Raw genomic sequence first — 23412 nt, forward strand, 5'->3', positions numbered from 1 at the left:
CCCGATTGCTCAGTTTGGCTGGGTGGCCAGCTCTAGGAAGAGTCTTGGTGGTTCCAAACTTCTTCCATTTAAGAATGATGGAGGCCACTGTGTTCTTAGGGAACGTCAATGCTGCAGAAATGTTTTGGTACCCTTCCCCAGATCTGTGCCTTGACACAATCCTGTTTCGGAGCTCTACGGATAATGGACTGATGACTCCTTGCTGTCCCCAGTCCACCTGGTCATGCTGCTGCTCCAGTTTCAAATGTTCTGGTAGCGGCTATGGAACCCTGACCTGTTTACTGGACGTGCTACCTTGTCCCGGACCTGCTGTTTTGGACTCTCTCTCTACTGCACCTGCTGTCTCTAACTCTGAATAATTGGCTATGAAAAGCTAACTGACATTTTCTCCTGAGGTGCTGACCTGTTGCACCCTCTACAACCACTGTGATTATTATTATCTGACTCTGCTGGTCATCTATGAATGTTTGACCATCTTGGCCATGTTCTGTTATAATCTCCACCCGGAACAGCCAGAAGAGGACTGGCCTCCCCTCAGAGCTTGGTTCCTCTTTAGATTTCTTTCTAGTTTCTGGCCTTTCTAGGGAGTTTTTCCTAGCCACTGTGCTTTTACATCTGCATTGTTTGAGGTTTTAGGCTGGGTTTCTGTACAGCACTTTGTGACATCGGCTGATGTAAAAATAAATACATTTGATTAAATCCTTCGACCTCATGGCTTGATCTTTTTCTCTGACATGCACTGTCAACTGTGGAACCTTATATAGACAGGTGTGTGCCTTTCCAAATCATGTACAATCAATTGAATTTACCACGGGTGGACTCCAATCAAGTTTTAGAAACATCTCAAGGATGATCAATGGAAACAGGATGCACGTGAGCTCAATTTCAAGTCTCATAGCAAAGAGTCTGAATACATATGTAAATAGTTGTTATTATTTTTACAATGTAGCTACTTCATCGTTCACATATAAGAATAACAATCGAGTGTAGCCTATTTGTCTTCCAAAGACAGCCAATACTTCACAAAGTTCCCACCCTTAGTCCTTTTTTAAAATGTATTTATATATTTTTCAATTTTATTAACAACAAATCAATACAGGAAGTACATGTGGGAACACAAGTATATATGAATAATATACAATGGACAATTGGGCTAGGGGGTACAATATCATATTACACAAGGACCTTAAGGGACATACATACACTTATAATTCTAACAGCTTTTTTGTAAGTAGAGTATTTAATTGTCTTAAAATAGAGTTCAATTTCTTTTTGTAAGGTAAGAAAATGTATTTTTTTGTTTGTAAATTTACATTTGTGAATATGAAATTTGGCCAAAAGAATAATGAAATTAATTACATAAAAATGTTTCAGCTTATTTCTATCGTAGATAAAGAATCCAAACAGTACATCTCTCCACAATAGTGTAAGATCTTCATAAATGTGTTCAATTATAAATCTACTGATGACTTGCCACAGTTTTCTTACATGAATAAAATGCCAAAAAAGATGCAACACTGTTTCTGGGTGGTCATTACAAAAGGAATAATTTGAGTTGATGTTTTCCTTAAACTTCTTCATATAGTGGTTGGCAGGATAATATTTATGAATAATTTTAAAGGAAACTTCCTTAATTTTGTTAACAAGTAGGTATGTGTGTGGCAACATCCAAACTTTTTTCTAACAGATATTATCAATAAATCCATTCCAATAAGGCATGACATAATACAACATCCTGCTGAAACAAGGTTCGTATCGCTCTGTTGTTGAATGGACCAAAAGAGAAACAAATCTTTCCTACTGATGAGTCAACAGGGTCAACGGAAGGTAGGCTCTGAGGGTCAGGTCTTGACACGTTCCTGAATAATAAAGCAACACCTGAGGGAATGGCATCTAAAACAATTGCAAAATCTTTAGGTGTTACAGGGACCTTGTAAAGTGATAAGAATTCCTTATAACTGAGTAAAAGACCCTCTGCATTTACCAGTAGGCTCACCAATAGGATATTATTGTCACGTTCCTGACCTTATTTCCTTTGTCTATGTCTATGTCAGTTGCCTGTGTCTGCATTGTTTAGCTTTAGCGTCACGTTCGTCAGTTTATTGTTTTGTAGTTTTTCAAGTGTTCTTCGTTTTCGTCTTCGTTTAATAAATTAAAGTATGTATTCAAACCACGCTGCGCTTTGGTCCGATCCTTGCTCCTCCTCAGACGAGGAGGATTACGACGTTCGTGACAGAATAACCCACCAACCAAGGACCAAGCAGCGTGGTAACGGGCAGCAGCGACAGCAGCAGCAGCGGCCCATTACACAGGACTTTTGGACATGGGAGGAAATTCTGAACGGTAAGGGACCCTGGGCTAAAACTGGAGAATATCGCCGCTCTCGTGAAGAGCTGGAGGCAGCTAAAGCTGAGAGGCGGTGGTATGAGGAGGCAGCACGGAAGCGAGGCTGGAAGCCTGAGAGTCAGCCCAAAACAATTATTGTGGGGTGGCTAAAGGGGAGTGTGGCGAAGTCAGGTAGGAGACCTGCGCCAACTTCCCGGGCTTACCGTGGAGAGCGGGAGTGCGGGCAGACACCGTGTTATGCGGAAGAGCGCACGGTGTCTCCTGTACGTGTGCATAGCCCGGTGCGGTACATCCCAGCTCCACGTATCGGCCGGGCTAGGTTGGGCATTGAGCCAGGTGCCATGAAGCCGGCTCAACGCATCTGGTCTCCAGTGCGTCTCCTCAGGCCGGTATACATGGCACCAGCCTTACGCATGGTGTCCCCGGTTCGCCAGCACAGCCCAGTGCGGGTTATTCTACCTCCCCGCACTGGATAGGCTACGGGGAGCATTCAACCAGGTAAGGTTGGGCAGGCTCGGTGCTCAAGAGCTCCAGTACGCCTTCACGGTCCGGTCTATCCGGTGCCACCTCCTCGGCCCAGCCCAGTACCACCAGTGCCAACACCACGCACCAGGCTTCCAGTGCGTCTCCAGAGCCCTGTTCCTCCTCCACGCACTCGCCCTGTGGTGCGTGTCTCCAGCCCGGGACCACCAGTTCCGGCACCACTCACCAAGCCTCCTGTGTGTCTCAAGAGCCCTGTACGTCCTGTTGCTGCTCCCCGCACTAGCCTTGAGGTGCGTGTCCCTAGCCCGGTACCACCAGTTCCGGCACCACGCATCAGGCATACTGTGCGCCTCAGCAGGCCAGAGTCTGCCGTCTGCCCAGCGCCGTCTGAGCTGCCGCCTGCGCTGCCCGTCTGCCCAGCGCCGCCTGCGCTGTCCGTCTGCCCAGCGCCGTCTGAGCTGCCCGTCTGCCCAGCGCCGTTTGAGCTGTCCGTCTGCCCAGCGCCGCCTGCGCTGTCCGTCTGCCCAGCGCCGTCTGAGCTGCCCGTCTGCCCAGCGCCATCTGAGCTGCCCGTCTGTCCTGAGCCTTCAAAGCCGCCCGTCTGTCCTGAGCCTTCAGAGCCGTCCGTCAGTCAGGAGCCGCTAGAGCCGTCCGTCAGCCAGGAGCCGCTAGAGCCGTCCGTCAGTCAGGAGCCGCCAGATCCGCCCGCCAGTCAGGAGCGGCGAGAGTCGTCAGTCAGCCAGGATCGGCCAGAGTCGTCAGCCAGCCAGGATCGGCCAGAGTCGTCAGCCAGCCAGGATCGGCCAGAGTCGTCAGCCAGCCAGGATGGGCCAGAGTCGTCAGCCAGCCAGGATCGGCCAGAGTCGTCAGCCAGCCAGGATCGGCCAGAGTCGTCAGCCAGCCAGGATCGGCCAGAGTCGTCAGCCAGCCTGGACCTGCCAGAGCCGCCAGCCAGTCCGGAGCCGCCAGCCAGTCCGGAGCCGCCCCTCAGTCCGGAGCCGCCCCTCAGTCCGGAGCCGCCCCTCAGTCCGGTGCCGCCCCTCAGTCCGGTGCCGCCCCTCAGTCCGGTGCCGCCCCTCAGTCCGGTGCCGCCCCTCAGTCCGGTGCTGCCCCTCCGTCCAGAGGCGTCCATCAGTCCAGTGGGGTTAATTTGGAGGGTCGCCGTTAAGAGGAGGCCACGGAAGCGGGGATTAACTATGGTGGGGTGGGGGCCACGTCCAGCGCCAGAGCCGCCACCGTGGACAGATGCCCACCCAGACCCTCCCCTATAGGTTCAGGTTTTGCGGCCGGAGTCCGCACCTTGGGGGGGGGGGGTACTGTCACGTTCCTGACCTTATTTCCTTTGTCAATGTCTATGTCAGTTGCCTGTGTCTGCACTGTTTAGCTTTAGCGTCACGTTCGTCAGTTTATTGTTTTGTAGTTTGTCAAGTGTTCTTCGTTTTCGTCTTCGTTTAATAAATTAAAGTATGTATTCAAACCACGCTGCGCTTTGGTCCGATCCTTGCTCCTCCTCAGACGAGGAGGATTACGACGTTCGTGACAATTATTTCGGAACCAATATTCTAAAAACAAAGAAGTATTTTTATACAATTTATCCCGATTATTCCATATATAATATCTATGTGGAGAAAAATTATGCTTATAAATGAAGGACCATGACAAGAAAACTTGCCGATGAAAAGCAGAAAGTTTCACTGGAACTTTGTCAATATTATAATTGCAAACCAATATGAAGTTAAAGCCACCAAAAGTAGAGAAGACATGATGAGGAATAAAATTCCACATAGAAGTGGGTCTTCTTAGGAATTGTTTTATCCAATTGATCTTAAAAGTGTTATTTAAGGTGGTAAAGTCCAGAAAATTCAGCCCACCATTCTCATAAGTGTTCATTACAACAGTTTTCCTAATGTAATGGGTACGGTTTCTCCACAGAAAGTTGAAAAGCATCTGGTCTATCTCCTTGCTTATTTTACTGTCAAGATATAAAGGTAGAGCGCCATATGTTAGTCTAGAGATACCTTCAGCCTTGGTTATTAGGACTCTTCCTTTTAAAGATAAGTCCCTCTGTAGCCATTGATTTAGCTTCTTCTGGGTTTTTTTAATAAGAGGGTTAAAATTTAGTAAGCCTCTAGACTTCTGATCCTTTGTAATGGTTATTATAAGTTCTTCTTTTATTGGAATACCATAATATGAAGGTGTCACACAATCTTTGACAGCCATGAGTTCACATTTACTAATGTTAAGATAAAGACCAGACGCTTTGGAAAAGGATTGTATCACATTGATCGATATTGGAATTTGGTTAGCATCTTTCAAAAAAAGTGTAGTATTGTCAGCCAGCTGGCTTATAATAATTTATTTACCAGCTATGGAAATACCTTGTACAGGACTATTATTTAAAGAATTTGTAAGAAGTTGGGTGATTAATAAAAACAGGTATGGAGAGATAGGACAACCTTGCCTAATTCCTCTCTTTAACTCAAATCTAGGTGAGGTGCCATATTTCAATTTGATAGAGCTGTTACCATTTGTATAGAGAGTCTTAATAGCCTTACAGAAAAAATCCCCAAAGCCAAGTCTCTCAAGGGAGTGGAAGAGGAACTGATACTCTACTGTGTCAAATGCTTTATAAAAATCAAATAATAATATGAAGCTATCCTCAGTTATTAGGTCTGAGTAGTCAAGTATGTCTAATACTAGTCTGACATTGTTGGAAATATGTCTGTTCCTCATAAATCCAGACTGTGTTTCATCAATGACTGCATCCAGGACTTCTTTAATACTTTTTGCAAGTAGTAAGGCTAATATCTTATGGTCATTATTAAGAAGACAAAATGGACGCTAGTTCTCGATGAGCAGCACTTCTTTTTTGGGTTTAGGTATCAGTGTTATTAACCCCTGACTCATTGTAGGAGGGAGAACATTGTTTTTAATACTCTCTAAAAATATTTCAAATAGGAAGGGAGCTACTTCTTCACAAAATAATTTGTAAAATTCTGATGTAACACCTGATGATTTATTGTTCTTTAGATGTTTGATAGACTCTATAATCTCTTCAACTTTGATGGGTTCATCACACTGTTTAGATTATATATCACTGATAGAGTGAACATTATTCAGTGAGTCAAAAAACATAACTGTGGATTCCTGACAGTACGTAGAGCTATACAATTTTCTGTAAAAATTGCTACAGTATTTAGCGATTCATTTTTGATCATCCTTAATAACGCCACCTTAGTCCAATTACTTTTATTTTGAACGCCATGACGTGTGTATTCACGTTGGAGGAAATCTTATTCACGTCCGGGTCAGATTGTTTCCAGCATTTTCCCAGACAGCTGATCCGGTCTATATATTTGAACTGTGAAGACTAAAGAAATAACGACATATTTGATAATTAATATGGATTTCTTAAAAGCTGAAATCGTGAGGAAGAGAAAACTAATTGAAGACAAAGATCTTATTGATGTGAGTAGCTGGTAGCTAACGTTAGTATGTTTACTAGTCAGCTAGCTAAGTTGAGCTAGCTAGAGTTGCTTTAAGTTAGCTAGGCTAGGATAACTAGCTAGGTTGCTTGGCGTGGGCAGGTACATGAACGTTTAATTAAGTGTTTACTCAAATAGTAGCTAGCTAGCCAACGTTAGCTTAAAGTACAAATTTGGTGAGCCTGCGTCATGATAAAATTAAGAGCTAACGTTATAGGACTCTGAGGTTAGCGGCATGCTTGCACCAGCTAACGTTAACTAGTTATCTTCGCTTAGTTTCAAGAGCTTATCTACGTTAGTTAGCTAAGTATTCTTTTTTTACTTGTGAGATTAAAATGTTGCCATCGTTGCATCTTATTGTTGACATGCGGTGATAATGAATATATTCACAGGATTCAAAGAAATACTTCAAACGAGCCGATCTTGCCCGAAAAGAAGAAGAAGAGTATTTCGAAAGATGTGGCCACAAGGTAATATCACAGCGTTTTTACTTTTTATTTTGTTTAACAGCGTTTCTAAAACCTAGAGGCGAGACTTGAAAACTTGTGAAGGAGACTAAAGAAAGGCGTATGCATGCTTTCCAGCCGAAAGAGTTCGTACATATATTATGACGACAGTTTGGGACGTTTTAGACTTTGGACACTTTTTTTTGTTGTTGACACAACCCGAAGTCTACGCCACTTCGTCGGTGATTGGTAGGGATTCTTCAGGGAGGGACTAATTTTCATGCCAATTATTTTCATTGAGAAATAGTGCACCAAATGTCTTAGAAGTACAATTGTGTGACAAAGGTTTTCTTTGGCAAAAACTCAATAAGTCATTAATTTACTTATCTTTGATTAATTCTGATTATTTTAAGGAAGTGTGTACTGGCGACTAGAGGTCGACCGATTTATGATTTTTCAACGCCGATACCGATTATTGGAGGACAAAAAAAGCCAATACCGATTAATCGGACGATTTCTATATATATATATATATATAAACATTTTTTTTTTATATACAGTAATCCCTCGTTTATCGCGGGGGTTACGTTCCGAAAATGACCCGCGATAAGTGAAATCCGCGAAATAGAAAACTTTTTTTTTTTTTTACAATTAGCAACTATTACATGTATACAAATACAGTGACTCACGTGTAGGCCGTTTCACTGCTCTTCAGACTGGGCCGCTGCATCCTGACTGCGCTCTGCAGTGTTCTCTTCTTCTGAAGCCCGCGGTGCAGGTGTGTTTGTTCGGGAGAAGAACATAGTGATAGGCAGCTGTTGTCGCTCTTTTTTCTTCTTTGCAAAAAGATCCTTGTACACCGACATGCCACCATCGATTACGTTGGAGAACTGTAATGAACGGCTCATCAAAGGGTCCCATTCCTCAGCTACTCGCTTAAGTTCAGTGGCCATTCGCACCATGGTTGCTAAGCGACCAAGCGTTAGTCCTTCCTTCCTTCCTGGCCAACTTAATGTAAATTTGCCAAGCTGTTTTATGTACGTACACATAACTGCACGAGACGACAAAATGATAGCACAATTCGTAGCATGTTTTGATACAAGAAGCGGGAGTGAGTTTTTAGCGAATCAGAATGCAGAGCACAATGCACCAAAAAAAAAAAAAAATGCATTATGAAAATCCGCGAAATAGCGAATCCGCGATAAGTGAACCGCGAAGTGGCGAGGGATCACTGTACACTGCTCAAAAAAATAAAGGGAACACTTAAACAACACAATGTAACTCCAAGTCAATCACACTTCTGTGAAATCAAACTGTCCACTTAGGAAGCAACACTGATTGACAATAAATGTCACATGCTGTTGTGCAAATGGAATAGACAAAAGGTGGAAATTATAGGCAATTAGCAAGACACCCCCAATAAAGGAGTGATTCTGCAGGTGGTGACCACAGACCACTTCTCAGTTCCTATGCTTCCTGGCTGATGTTTTGGTCACTTTTGAATGCTGGCGGTGCTCTCACTCTAGTGGTAGCATGAGACGGAGTCTATAACCCACACAAGTGGCTCAGGTAGTGCAGCTCATCCAGGATGGCACATCAATGCGAGCTGTGGCAAGAAGGTTTGCTGTGTCTGTCAGCGTAGTGTCCAGAGCATGGAGGCGCTACCAGGAGACAGGCCAGTACATCAGGAGACGTGGAGGAGGCCATAGGAGGGCAACAACCCAGCAGCAGGCCCGCTACCTCCGCCTTTGTGCAAGGAGGAGCACTGCCAGAGCCCTGCAAAATGACCTCCAGCAGGCCACAAATGTGCATGTGTCTGCTCAAACGGTCAGAAACAGACTCCATGAGGGCCCGACGTCCACAGGTGGGGGTTGTGCTTATCCCACAACACCGTGCAGGACGTTTGGCATTTGCCAGAGAACACCAAGAGTGGCAAATTCGCCACTGGCGCCCTGTGCTCTTCACAGATGAAAGCAGGTTCACACGCACATGTGACAGACGTGACAGAGTCTGGAGACGCCGTGGAGAACGTTCTGCTGCCTGCAACATCCTCCAGCATGACCGGTTTGGCGGTGGGTCAGTCATGGTGTGGGGTGGCATTTCTTTCGGGGGCCGCACAGCCCTCCATGTGCTCGCCAGAGGTAGCCTGACTGCCATTAGGTACTGAGATGAGATCCTCAGACCCCTTGTGAGAACATATGCTGGTGCGGTTGGCCCTGGGTTCCTCCTAATGCAAGACAATGCTAGACCTCATGTGGCTGGAGTGTGTCAGCAGTTCCTACAAGAGGAAGGCATTGATGCTATGGACTGGCCCGCCCGTTCCCCAGACCTGAATCCAATTGAGCACATCTGGGACATCATGTCTCGCTCCATCCACCAACGCCACGTTGCACCACAGACTGTCCAGGAGTTGGCGGATGCTTTAGTCCAGGTCTGGGAGGAGATCCCTCAGGAGACCATCCGCCACCTCATCAGGAGCATGCCCAGGCGTTGTAGGGAGGTCATACAGGCACGTGGAGGCCACACACTACTGAGCCTCATTTTGACTTGTTCTAAGGACATTACATCAAAGTTGGATCAGCCTGTAGTGTGGTTTTCCACTTTAATTTTGAGTGTGACTCCAAATCCAGACCTCCATGGGTTGATAAATTTGATTTCCATTGATCATTTTTGTGTGATTTTGTTGTCAGCACATTCAACTATGTAAAGAAAAAAGTATTTAATAAGAATATTTCATTCATTCAAATCTAGGATGTTATCTAGGTGTTATTTTAGTGTTCCCTTTATTTTTTTGAGCAGTGTATATAAATATCACACACACACACATTTTTGTAATAATGACAACTGCAACAATACTGAATGAACAATGAACACTTTTTTTTATTTTAACCTAATATAATACACACACACACACAGCTGAAGTGACAATGATACTGAAGAGTCTGCTTAGGAGACAAATACTCTCAACTGTTTGAATAAAAATAGAGTTTAAATTACCTGTGATGAATGTTGAAAACAAAAACTGTCATTTCTATATGCAGGAAATCCTATTTTAATAATGGGCATGGTAAGAATTGACGACCAAAGTGCGAGTCATAATTCCCATGACACCTTCTAGCAAAATCTGAAAAGCGGTTCCTTCATTTATTCCATAGGATATTTTTAGATTCACTTAAAATAAGGTCTGTGTTTCGTGTAGGCTTACACCACCTTGCCAATTTTATAACTGTGTAGATATCCATAGGACAAGGTAACTCTGATCAATATTGGCTAAATATAAAAGAATTTTTTTTTTTGTAGAGTGGATTTATGAAAATATGTTGACAAACGTTACCTTTATCCTAGTGAGATTTACACAGGTATCAAAACCTCGAGGCGGTTTAAGCCTGCACGAAACAGACCTTATTTGAAGTAGATCAAGACATTCTCTATGGAAGACATGAACGGTAAAATAACGAAGGAACCCCTGTCAAGTTCAGCCGCAAGTTATTATAGGAGTTATAACGCGTCATCTATTTCTCTCTAAACCATATACCGTTGACTAATCCGGAAACTATCACCTCAAACTAAACGTTTATTCCGTTCCGAATTTTATTTAACGGGTGGCATCCATGAGTCTAAATATTCCTGTTACATTGCACAACCTTCAATGTTGTCATAATTATGTAAAATTCTGGCAAATTAGTTCGCAAAGAGTCAGGCGGCCCAAACTGTTGCATATACCCTGACTCTGCGTGCAATGAACGCAAGAGAAATGACACAATTTCACCTGGTTAATATTGCCTGCTAGCCTGGATATCTTTTAGCTAAATATGCAGGTTTAAAAATATAAACTTGTGTATTGATTTTAAGAAAGGCATTGATGTTTATGGTTAAGTACATATTGGAGCAATGACAGTCATTGATTGATTGTTTTTTATAAGATAAGTTTAATGCTAGCTAGCAATTTACCTTAGCTTACTGCATTCGTGGCACAGGCAGGCTCCTCGTGGAGTGCAATGTAATCAGTGTTAGAGCATTGGACTAGTTAACTGTAAGGTTGCAAGATTGGATCCCCCGAGCTGACAAGGTTAAAAATCTGTCGTTCTGCCTCAGTTCCTAGGCCGTCATTGAAAATAAGAATGTGTTCTTAACTGACTTGCCTAGTTAAATAAAGATTAAATAAAGGTGTAAAAAAAATAAAAAAAATAATTGGCGCCCAAAAATACCGATTTCCGATTGTTATGAAAACTTGAAATCGGCCCCGATTAATCGGTCGACCTCTACTGGCGACGGTGTCTCAAAATGGACACACAGTAGTATTTGAAAAATGAGGGGAAAAAGCACAAGGTCTTAAAGGAGTATGCAAGCACACTTGTTTGGTTCGCCTAGTTGACTTCAGCTAGCCACCAGCCGAACTGAAGCATGCCTTTTAGTAGACCATTCCGGGGTTTGGGATTTGAAGTAAAATAAATAAATACTTTACCAGGTAAGTTGACTGAACACATTCTCATTTACATCAATGACCTGGAGAATAGTTACGGGGGGATGAATGAGCCAATTGGAAGCTAGGGATGATTAGGTGGCCATGACGGTATGAGGGCCAGATTGGGAATTTAGCCAGGACACCGGGGTTAACACCCCTACTCTGATAAATGCTATGGGAACGTTAGTGACCACAGAGAGTCAGGACACCTGTTAAATGTCCCATCCGAAAGACGGCACCCTACACAGGGCAATGTCCCCAATCACTCCCCTAGGGCGTTGGGATATTATCATTTTTTTTAGACCAGAGGAAAGAGTGCCTCCTACTGGCCCCCTAACACCACTTCCAGCAGCATCTGGTCTCCCATCCAGGATCAACCCTGCTTAGCTTCAGAGGAAAGCCAGCATTGGGATGCAGGGTGATATGCTGCTGGATTAAGTCAATGAGAGAAGTGAAATTCTTCCTTAGTTATTCATTTTCTCAATCTAAACGTGAATTGGTACGGTTCTCAGAACACAAATCACTCTACTTTCATTTCACATCAAAATGCACTTACTGTGCTGTTTTGAGCCGGTTTTAACAGTTGCAGGCGACAGTATTTTTCAGTGTCAACACGTTTGTGGCCGCCTTCTGTTTACACACAGATGTTCGGCGACGCCGATGTAGTCCCTCTGTCTTGTCTGTTTTCCGTAAACAAGTGCTGTAACATTGAAATATGACTGTGTGGGAACCCTAACCCTATAAAAGTATCAGTTTTGTTTTTTGAAAATGTCTCACTGATATGAAAGATATGGTCCTTATTATTCTAAAACCGTACCGCAAGCGATGCGTGGTAATGTTCAGACCGAGCGCCGAGGCTCTTAACAAAACTCCCCTGTACAGAAGACGCCTTCATCCAATGACTCTTATGTGTAATATAATAGAACTGCGAGTCATCAAAGGTTAGCTATAGCCCATTGTCTGTTCTCTCTTATTCTCTCTCCCTTGTGCCCTTCATCTTACTCCTTGTTTTGAGATTCTCTTTTCCTCTCTGTCCGACCACCTTCTTCCATTCCCTTCCTCCTCCCCTTCCTATCTCTGCACTGTCTGTTCAATCTCCACTTTTTTTTCTCCCCTCAGTGACTTGTCTTCAGAGTTACAGTGCAGCCTACGACTAGACCCCCTTACAGGGTTGTGTGGTAATGTTTTTCTGATGTTGCATAGCCTGTGTTGACTGTGCTCTCTTCCCACCTTGTGAACGCTGCCCTGCAGGTTCAGAAAGAGGCACCTGAGAGACAGGTAGGGGATGATGGCACAGCAAAGGCAGGGAGCATGTCTCGAGGATGATCGACCGTAGGCAGTGGTGTGTCCCAAAAATCTTGCAAAGCTCCCCTTTCCGCTGCTTCTTCCCTTCAATTCTACCTGTCTGCAAGGACTTGATAGGAGTTCAAAATATGGAGGAAATGTATCTAGCAGCAAGCTAGCTATATACAGTCCAAAAATAACCCATTACCTAGTTCTTTCCTCCAGGCTGCTTCAATGTTACCTGAATGTAAGCACAGTGTAAAAATATATTATGATTGCTCCACCCATCCTTCCAATAGGCTTAGAGCTTCAGTCATGTTGCTTAAACCTGTCCAATTTAAGTGGTGGATGTGTGGGTTGTATTCAGTCCCTTCACTGATCAGTTGTCTGGAAGGAGAGGGGGCAAGGAATGGAGAGTTGGGACATATCCATGTTGAGCATGAGTTTAGGCTCTGTTGTCAGTTTATCCTTTTGCTTTTTAAAGTTTTGGGTTAATCAGGCTTTGCCTCATATATTTCAAATAAGTTTGATATGGGCCTTTGTAGCAGAAAAAACGTTCTGTTTTTCCCCCCGTTTTTTGTGTTTGCAGGTTTTGCCTTACTTTTGAGAATCGCTCATGTGTGGGGAGAACTGCATTTCAATTCAGCTGACTAATACAGCTCTAAATGTGCCTAATAAAGTGGGTTTTAGTTTACAAATGCAGCACCTGCATCTGACTTGGATTCTTTGTGCATTTTGGGGTCTTTTGTGGTGTACTTTTTTTTGTTTTGATTGTGCTCTTCCTAGAAACACAATCTTAAGGTGAAGAGATGCATGTGCTTCTAAAAGCATGACCCATCAGTAGGGTTTCACATTTTGGGGAATATTCAGAGGTGGAAACTTTCCATGGGAATTAACAGGAATATATGGGAATTAACATTAATGCATTGGATATATTTACCATATCATATGGAGACAAACATAAACCTTCTATCTTATAAGTAGACATGATTAAATCCTAACAATGGAAATAAAAAACAATTAGTTACGAATTTAACTTTAATTAATTGAGTTGACTCTTCACATGGGATAATTTCACTGAACAACAAAAGGGAATGTTCAATGATCCATCGCACCTACCCAAAAAAACATTTTCAACATACATCTGTAAAATAATCTTCCTCTCATGTCTTCTCCCTGGACCTCCTGATGTCCACCTCTTGAACATCAGTCTGAGGCCTCATCTTCACTGTCACTTTCCAACCTTGTTGAGGATGGCTCGTTGTCAGGCTCAAAAAGACTGAAATTTGCCCAGGTGGCCACCAATTTTTCAACCCTTGTATTGGTTAGCCTGGTGTGTGTGTGTGTTCCCAAACAAGGACATGTTGCTGCTGTAGTTGGTGCGATTTGGAGGATCATGGAGGCAACAGGAGAAAGAGCCTCAGTCCCTTCCACCGGGTGGCTGATGAGATACAGTTGAAGTCGGAAGTTTACATACACTTAGGTTGGAGTCATTAAAACCCGTTTTTCAACCACTCCACAAATTTCTTGGCAACAAACTATAGTTTTGGCAAGTCGGTTAGGACATCTACTTTGTGCATGACACAAGTAATTTTTCCAACAACTGTTAACAGACACATTATTTCACCTATAATTCACTGTATCACAATTCCAGTGGGTCAGAAGTTTACATAAACTGAGTTAACTGTGCCTTTAAACAGCTTGGAAAATTCCAGAAAATGATGTCATGGCTTTAGAAGCTTCTGATAGGCTAATTTACATAATTTGAGTCAATTGGAGGTATACCTGTGGATGTATTTCAAGGTCTACCTTCAAACTCAGTGCCTCTTTGCTTGACATCATGGGAAAATCAAAAGAAATCAGCCAAGACTCCAGAAAAAAAATTGTAGACCTCCACAAGTCTGGTTCATCCTTGGGAGCAATTTACAAATGCCTGAAGGTAGCACATTCATCTGTACAAACAATAGTACGCAAGTATAAACACCATGGGACCACGCAGCCGTCATACCGTTCAGGAACGAGACGCATTTTGTCTCCTAGAGATGAACATACGTTGGTGGAAAAAGGTCAAATCAATCCCAGAACAACAGCAAAGGACCTTGTGAAGATGCTGGAGGAAACGGGTACAAAAGTATCTATATCCACAGTAAAACAAGTTCTATATCGACATAACCTGAAAGGCCGCTCAGCAAGGAAGAAGCCACTGCTCCAAAACCGCCATAAAAAAGCCAGATTACGGTTTGCAACTGCACATGGGGACAAAGATCGTACTTTTTGGAGAAATGTCCTCTGGTCTGATGAAACAAAAATAGAACTGTTTGGCCATAATGACCATCGTTATGTTTGGAGGAAAAAGGGGGATGCTTGCAAGCCAAAGAACACCATCCCAACCATGAAGAATGGGGGTGGCAGCATCATGTTGTGGGGGTGCTTTGCTGCAGGAGGGCCTGGTGCACAAAAAGATGGCATCACGAGGAAGAAAAATTATGTAGATATATTGAAGCAACATCTCAAGACATCAGCCAGGAAGTTAAAGCGTGGTCGCAAATGGGTCTTCCAAATGGACAATGACCCTAAGCATACTTTCAAAGTTGTTGCAAAATTGCTTAAGGACAACAAAGTCAAGGTATTGGAGTGGCCATCACAAAGCCCTGACCTCAAACCTATATAAAATGTGTGGGCAGAACTGAAAAAACGTGTGCGAGCAAGGAGGCCTACAAACCTAACTCAGTTACACCAGCTCTGTCAGGAGGAATGGGCCAAAATTCACCCAACTTATTGTGGGAACCTTGTGGAAGGCTAACCAAAATGTTTGACTCAAGTTAAGCAATTCATAGGCAATGCTACCAAATACTATTTGAGTATATGAACTTCTGACACACTAGGAATGTGATGATGGAAATCAAAGCTGAAATAAATCATTCTCTACTATTCTGACATTTCACATTCTTAAAATAAAGTGGTGATCCTAACTGACCTAAGACAGGGAATTTTTACTAGGATTAAATGTCAGGAATTGTGAAACTGAGTTAGCTAAATACAGTTAAGGTGTATGTAAACTTCCGACTTCAACAGCATGTTGGCTCAACTGCCATATTCCATCCCAAAGCCCTTGCTTGGAAATGCACTTTGCCAGACTGCCAAGAACCTTGCTCTCATCCAGGCCATGGTGGCGAGACGACACTGTAGTGATGGTAACATAGGTCTTGTTGATCTCTACACCAGACAGGATACTCTTGCCAGCATTCTTGGGGTTCAACATGTACACTGCGATGTGTATGGGCTTCAGGCAGAAGTCTTCACATTTTTTGATGCATTTCAGAACTGTAGTTTCCTCTGCTTGGCGCAACAGTGAAGTGGGCAGGGCAGTATGGATTTCTTCTCTTACATATGCAAGCAGAGTCTGAACATCAGACATGACTGCATTGTCTCCCTCAATCCGTGCAATGGCTATTGCTATAGGTTTCCGGCTGCTTACCACTCTCTCCCAAAATACATCATCCAGAAGGATTCTCTTGATGGGGCTGTCCATATCGGCAGACTGTGATATGGCCATTTCTTGGAGAGACTCCTTCCCTTACAGGAGACTGTCAAACATGATGACAACACCACCCCAACGGGTGTTGCTGGGCAGCTTCAATGTGGTGCTCTTATACTTCTCACTTTGCTTGGTGAGGTAGATTGCTGCTATAACTTGATGACCCTTCACATACCTAACCATTTCCTTGGCTCTCTTGTAGAGTGTATCCATTGTTTCCAGTATCATGATGTCCTTGACGAGCAGATTCAGTGCATGAGCAGCACAGCCAATGGGTGTGATGTGAGGGTAGGACTCCTCTACTTTAGACCAAGCAGCCTTCATGTTTGTAGCATTGTCTGTCACCAGTGCAAATACCTTCTGTGGTCCAAGTCATTGACTGCCTTCAGCTCATCTGCAATGTAGAGACCGGTGTGTCTGTGCTCTTGTAGAATACTGGTTGAGGGTTGGAGATGTAGTTAATTATTCCTTGCCCACGAACATTCGACCACCCATCAGAGATGATTGCAATAGTCTGCTTTCTCTGATTTGCTTGACCTTCACTTGAACTCTTTTGAACTAGTAGATGAAGCATGTCTTGTTGGAGGGGTGTGTCCTGGGTGAAGAACATTCAGAAATCTCTTCCAATACACATTGCCTGTGAGCATCAGAGGTGAATGACTACGTTCCTCCAATGAGCCAAAAACACTTCAGATTCCAGGAGGACCATGAGCTGTTGCTACCGATAAGGTGCCTGATTCATCGGGACTTTTGTCAGGTTGCTTGCTGTGAACGCTGAGGAAACTTTATGCACTTAGCCAGATTCTGCATCTTTGTTGCATTCTTCACATATTTTGCACAGTATTTGCAAATGTACACAGCTTTTCCTTCTACATTAGCTGCAGTGAAATGTGGCATTTTCCTGTAAAGATTAGGAAAAAAATTGTAAAACAACAAATACAATTCCATGTACAGATAAATAGTTAAGCAGTTAGATTAAACAACTCCTTTTGTAAGATGAATGTCTTAATATGAAACGTGTATGGAAAAAGGTGAATTAACACTCCTCAGTTAGCAGGCGCAAGCAAGCTAAAACCCACATGGTAGCAAAAACTAATCAGCAGAAATTAACAAGTTAGAAATGATTTAAACACACTTTTCTGTAGGCTACTATTTACTAGTTAACAAAAATCATGTAAAATATATCAACCCTCCCTGTATTGTAATCAAAACTTACCAAAAAGCATGTATGGTAGTCCTTGGCTCGGACAGTAGTAGTGTGGGCTCAATAGCATCTCATTAGTGTGCAAGATCTTGAGAATCAGCTGTACATGTGATGGAAGAATGCACTGTGCATGCAGAGGGTTACAATTCCATTGAATTGGGGATAGTTTAACCAAAATATGCCACAAGACCTAGAATTGCCTTATGTGTATCCCACAAAGGTTCAGTGTTATAGACTTTTTTTTAAATTAATTTAAGCAAAATACCCGGGGCTTAATTTCCCATGGAAAATTTCCGGAAAGTTTCCGAACCTTTGCAACCCAACCCGACGTATATTTGAAAGATGAAATTGCTATGCAGTGGTTTAATCATTTTAAAACATGATTTTTAACAGCCATGGAGATGGTCTACATGCAACAGTGTTTTTCCTATGTTCATGCTGCTTTGAAATGGTATGATGGATTTGTATACCAGCAGTCTTTCTGTTTACAGTATTGGTTTGCTTTGGAAGAGACTGCTGGTCCCAGGTGAGTCAGCAGCAATAGATAATGTCTCTGCATGACAGTACGGCGTGAGCACGCTCTACTGCTTCTGCTGGCATTTTAGCCGTTTGTGAGGATGATTATGATAACACATTTCGCCAGCTGAGAGAGTGGAGGTTTCACTCTCGCCAAAATCTGTCCAAAATAAGCCCAATGCGTTTCTATGGGCTTATTTTGGACCTAAGCTTGTCGACTGTCTTCCTGCCAACTCCTATTGTTAGGACGGAGACATGAGCATCTTTTCATTATATATACAGATCTCTGGTGAGAGCCAATAGTAATGGAGACCTCTGAGTTTAGCCTCTAGAGCCCCACAGTGGAGGTGTCATAATACTTATAAAACCTGGCGGTCAAACAGGGAAATGGTTCCAATCATTTTCCCACTATTCATTTTTCTCATAGCGCTTATTTTAAGTTATTCTAAAATTCCCTGTTTTGTGTATCCTTACCCTGGCGTGACGTTTTGATAACCATGTAACCCTTTATCAATATATTAGTCTTTACTCATTTAAAAATGCTAATTAGCATCAAAGTAGACATGCAAAACAACATCCTTGCAAGCGTCTGCATGTCATCTCTAGCTGACACCTTTTGCTAACAGGTATTGTGTCAATTTAAAACTTGCACAAGACAGTTCATAAAATTGTAAATGTAAGAAATGTTGCCAATTTTTTCAGTACTACGTTTAGCTAATATTAGAATCTCTGGATTAATTTACCTTTGCCTTGATTTGGCAGTCTCGTCCAGATCATGGCATTTGTAGCTCTTTATGCTAGCCTAATTAGCATTTTTGGAGGTAAATACAGGCGAATAGATAAGTCACATTGTCAAAGAAAGATTTACACGGTTATCAAAACTCCATGCCAGGTTAAGCCTATATGAACAGCCCTTATTTTAAGTGTTCCTAAAACCCCCTTTGGGAAAAATGATTGGAACCTGTTTGAACGCTGGTTATTATGACTCATACTGTGGTACACTATAGCAGTGAAAACAGGAAACTAACCCATGCCCCTCTCTCTCCCTTTTACCTCTGTGTTATCTCAAAGATGGAGAAGAAAGAGGAGAAGGCAGATCCCTCCACCTCGTCCAATAGCACTTTAGAGTTGGAGCTGACTGAGGAGAAGCTGCCAATGTCGCTCTCCCGGCAGGAGGTGAGTCGGCCAATCAGAGCTGGTTTTATTGTGTCAAGCCTCCTGGGTTCTGTTCAGTTGGTATGAACAGGGAGGAGACGTGCTTGTTTTTTTGTCCAGGTGATCCGGCGGCTGAGGGAGCGAGGGGAACCAGTGCGTCTGTTTGCAGAGTCAGACTATGAGGCCTTCCAGAGGCTCAGGAAGATTGAGATTCTCGCTCCGGAAGTCAACAAGGTAACATCCTGTCACTGTTATGAGGCAGGGTGGTGGTGCGAACTTGCTCTTTGTTTTTGTGGTGGGTTTTATATTATTTTTGTAAGGTTAAAGAAGAGTTGGACACACTTTTAAGCACTCTCATTGTCCTTGGTACTGTTGTGTACATGCTAGCCCAGAACATTATACGTGACTTTTCGGGCACTGACAACCTGTGATGTAAAGATGATCACCTGTCTTACTGTGTATTCTCTGGGCAGGGTTTGAGGAACGACCTGAAGGCAGCCATGGATAAGATTGATGCGCAGTACCTGAATGAGATCGTAGGGGGCACTGGGGAGCCGGGTGAGGTGGACACACAATTCGATCTAAGAGTACATGAGGCAGACACAACCATTGAGGAGCTGGAGGTACACAGCAACTGGGGAGTCACTAAAGCCACTATATTTGTCCTTAACTCAGGGTTTAAGGGCTACATTTAAATCCACAATTGTAAATAAAAGGTGCTGAATGTCCTTATTCTACCACAGTCCAAACAAAGTCCTATGTGTCAATGCATCATAAGAACACTGTATTCCTTTGTCCTCTTGTTTGGTATTTGTTGTCCTACAGGCTCTGGGTAAATCTCTGGGAACGGGAGATGACAATGGGGACCAGGATGTCATCGACAAAGTCCTTAGGGTGAGACAGAGCGTTATGCTCAGCTTTTTGCTTCAGGGAGAGTTGTTTGCGAATTCAACAGTTGCTGATGTGATCTCTATCCAGTGTTGTAATTATTTATTGTAATGCTGTGATGGAGATGTAAAAAAAAAAATATGTTTGTGTGCTAACATGGTTGTGTTATGGTCAGTAGTTTCTTGGCAGTTCTGGATATAGTTTGTTGTGGTCTGTAGTTCCTGCTGGGAGTCTGGGCGAAGGACCTGAACGGTCGAGAGGACCACGTGAAGCGCAGCGTGCAGGGCAAGCTGGCCAGCGCCACCCAGAAACAGACTGAGTCCTACCTCAAACCACTATTCCGGAAACTACGCAAGAAGGTGTGTTCACCTCAGAGAACTGCCCTCTGTGAAATGAGTGTGGTGGATATGGTCTTGTTTTATTGTCTTTCTTTTTCTTTTAGAGTTTGCCAGCAGACATCAAAGAATCAATCACAGACATCATTAAATTCATGCTGCAGAGAGAATATGTAAAGGTATTGAACTTGTTTTCTACCTGTTGTCACTTTAATTGGGTGTTTTGTGTTTAGTATGATTGGTATTGGTGTGTGTCATGTAACTAAACTAAGATTGGGCCGTTAAACTGTGCTTGTCTGTTCCAGGCGAACGATGCATACCTGCAGATGGCCATTGGTAATGCCCCCTGGCCCATCGGGGTGACCATGGTGGGCATCCACGCCCGTACGGGGCGAGAGAAGATCTTCTCCAAACACGTGGCCCACGTCCTCAACGACGAGACCCAGAGAAAATACATCCAGGTTAGGACCTCCGTGTTAACCTCTGAATATAACTTGGATCAAAGATGACCCCTAACCTCTGTGTTAACCCAAATAGAGTAGCATAAGTAAGATAGCTGACTGCTCAGCCTTCTTGTGAAAATATCTTAACGTCTGCTCTCTCTTCAACAGGGACTGAAAAGGTTGATGACTATCTGCCAAAAACACTTCTCCACAGACCCCTCAAAGTGTGTGGAGTACAATGCCCTGTAGTACACTGACCGTCTACACCTGTGGTCACCAAGCCTTGTCTTAAAGTCATGGGGTGCGCAGGCTTTTGTTCCAACCTAGTGCTACAGCACCTAATTCAATTGACTATGGTCTTGATGATCATAAAATATGTTGAATCAGGTGGGCTAGTGTTAGGTTGGAAGGAAAGCATGCCTGTATACTTTGTAGTCTTACAGTATCAGGATTGGTATCCACTGTTTGGTTACACATCTGTGGAAGTCACAACAGCTGAGGAAGTCTCTGTACTTCTGTCTACATACCTGTCAATGGAGATCCAGCTGTTCATGTATATTTGGAGGCTCACTTTTTGCCACTGTTTACTGTTTTGGGTAGCTTTTTTTTTAGGGTGTACAGGTTAATATTTTCCTTGTTACTCAAATGAACGAACACGCCGTGTAAATATCCCTTCTAAGATGAGTCTTTCTCCAGTGTGCTAGTTCTATATCTTTGTAAGAATGGCCATGATGTGTAAGTTTTATTATGCAAAGCTTTGAAAAAAGAAGCTTTAAATTCAAGAATGAGAAAACAGCAGTTGAAACCTGTCAAAGTATACATCTTTACCTGTGTGAATGGTAAACTATGTTCTTATTAATGCAATACATCTAAATTCAGGGGGTGTTTGGTGTCAGTCACTTTTCATTCCTTTATTAAGAAGTAATATTATTTAGAGAATACATTTTGATGGAACTTTTAGATAACTGCAAATGTTCCCTAGCTCTATAATTTCGCAATGCACAAGATCATTAAATGAGAAGCGCCATTTTAAACGAAGGGCAAATTTCGCTATACGGCTGTGAAATGATTAATCTATAAACTCCAGAGGCCAACAGCAGAGCCAATGTTTATTATACACTTGTCTGTCTACAGACCAATGCATTGCTGCAGATCTTTACATGCTGACCAGACACTGCGTGAATGTTGCAAAATAAATTTACACATATTAACAAAAGTTGCTCATGCACGTCTGCATGGCCAGGCGCTAAAATGTAATTTGGTTCCATTTGTGAAGCTCAATGCACTGCAAATCCTGCCTCTCCCATCTCATTTGTTTTTAGGAGCATATACCCATGTGATTGAAAGATTAATTGAGGTTCACACTCCAGTCAGTTGTGGTAATGCACCTGTAAAGTTGGTTGCCAACTGCTATATAATGTCCAAAGAAGAAAAAACCTGAAGGAGGAGAGATTACGAGAAACAAATTTGGTTGACCGTTAATCTGTGGATTAATTGTAGGAGTAAAGGACCTTGGGCATTTCAGGTAAAATAACAACCCAAATGTATATCCCAGGGTAAATTAGCTAACAGCAGCTAGCTAAATTGCCATACATGTTTAATGTTTTTTGACCTGTCCCCAAATTAATATAGTTGGTTCAGAGTTCGTTTTGATATTTCAACCTGCATGTCCTGATCGCATCTGGTGTGGGTGGACAAAATCAACATGTTAGACCTTTGCGCCACTCGCCAGCAAATGTTAAAAAATATGTTTAAAAAAGACATTCTGACCTTCAAACTTCAATAGCTCGCAAACGATTTGAGCTACATACCTCAGGTTAGAGATTCTATGAAAAAAAAAAAAAAAAAAGATGTGCAACGTTGAACAGGTCTTGACACATTACGACCCGAGTTTCATACATCGCAATGGTGTAGGCAGCCTAGCGCACCGTCAATGCAACTAGTTGGGGGCCGTCAAAGTGCATGATCACAATATTCAAATGTAAATACCACTTCAACCGCTTGATTTAGCAACCTCATTTCAATTGTCCAGTATTCCTAACATGGAGAGAAATGTTGCACACCCTTGGGTTTTCGCATAAAATTATTAATTTTATACATTCATGTATGTGTACCTGTCAAAAGTTTGGACACACCTACTCATTCAAGGGTTTTTCTTTATTTTTACTATTTTCTACATTGTAGAATAATAGTGAAGACATTCAAAATATGAAAAACACATATGGAATGAGCGCTACAGGGAGACAGGACGGACAGCTGATCGTCCTCGCAGTGGCAGACCACGTGTATCAACACCTGCACAGGATCGGTAAATCCGAACATCACACCTGCGGGACAGGTACAGGATGGCAACAACAACTGCCCGAGTTACACCAGGAACACACAATCCCTCCATCAGTGCTCAGAATGTCCCCAATAGGCTGAGAGAGGCTGGACTGAGGGCTTGTTGTAAGGCAGGTCCTCGTAAGACATCACCGGCAACAACATTGCCTATGGGCAGAAACCCGCCGTCGCTGGACCAGACAGGACTGTCAAAAAGTGTTTTTCACTGATAAGTCACGGTTTTGTCTCACCAGGGGTGATGGTCGGATTCGCGTTTATCGTCGAAGGAATGAGCGTTACACCGTAGCCAGTACTCTGGAGCGGGATCGATTTGGAGGGTCTGGGGCGATGTGTCACAGCATCATCGGACCGAGCTTGTTTTGTCATTGCAGGCAATCTCAATGCTGTGCGTTGAGACATCCTCTTCCCTCAAGTGGTACCCTTCCTGCAGGCTCATCCTGACATGACCCTCCAGCATGACAATGCCACCAGCCATACTGCT

General features: G+C 43.1%; 1 protein-coding gene across 2 annotated transcripts; it reads left to right on the forward strand.

Annotated features, from left to right (window-relative positions):
- The first annotated feature begins 6112 nt into the window (after window positions 1-6112).
- Window positions 6113-21471, forward strand: prpf18 (PRP18 pre-mRNA processing factor 18 homolog (yeast)). 2 transcript variants are annotated; one of them, XM_071416668.1, is made up of 11 exons: window positions 6113-6297; window positions 6707-6784; window positions 12477-12503; window positions 18839-18943; window positions 19043-19156; window positions 19396-19545; window positions 19748-19816; window positions 20029-20169; window positions 20253-20324; window positions 20451-20606; window positions 20757-21471. In XM_071416668.1, the coding sequence occupies exons 1-11, from the start codon at window positions 6232-6234 to the stop codon at window positions 20835-20837; spliced, it is 1059 nt and encodes a 352-aa protein (XP_071272769.1). In that variant the 5' UTR covers window positions 6113-6231; the 3' UTR covers window positions 20838-21471. The 2 variants fall into 2 exon arrangements, with proteins under 2 accessions (XP_071272769.1, XP_071272770.1); XM_071416669.1 differs by lacking the exon at window positions 12477-12503.
- The last annotated feature ends 1941 nt before the right edge of the window (window positions 21472-23412 follow it).

Source organism: Salvelinus alpinus, chromosome 9 (assembly GCF_045679555.1).
Source record: "Salvelinus alpinus chromosome 9, SLU_Salpinus.1, whole genome shotgun sequence".
NCBI classification, from domain to species: domain Eukaryota; kingdom Metazoa; phylum Chordata; class Actinopteri; order Salmoniformes; family Salmonidae; genus Salvelinus; species Salvelinus alpinus.

Excerpts from the sequence above, each read along its gene's own strand:
- prpf18 (XM_071416668.1), top strand. The coding sequence starts at position 6,232 with ATGGATTTCTTAAAAGCTGAAATCGTGAGGAAGAGAAAACTAATTGAA. Across the intron at positions 19,157-19,395 it reads TCGCTCCGGAAGTCAACAAG|GGTTTGAGGAACGACCTGAA; the intron begins GTAACATCCTGT and ends TTCTCTGGGCAG. Across the intron at positions 19,817-20,028 it reads TCATCGACAAAGTCCTTAGG|TTCCTGCTGGGAGTCTGGGC; the intron begins GTGAGACAGAGC and ends TGTGGTCTGTAG.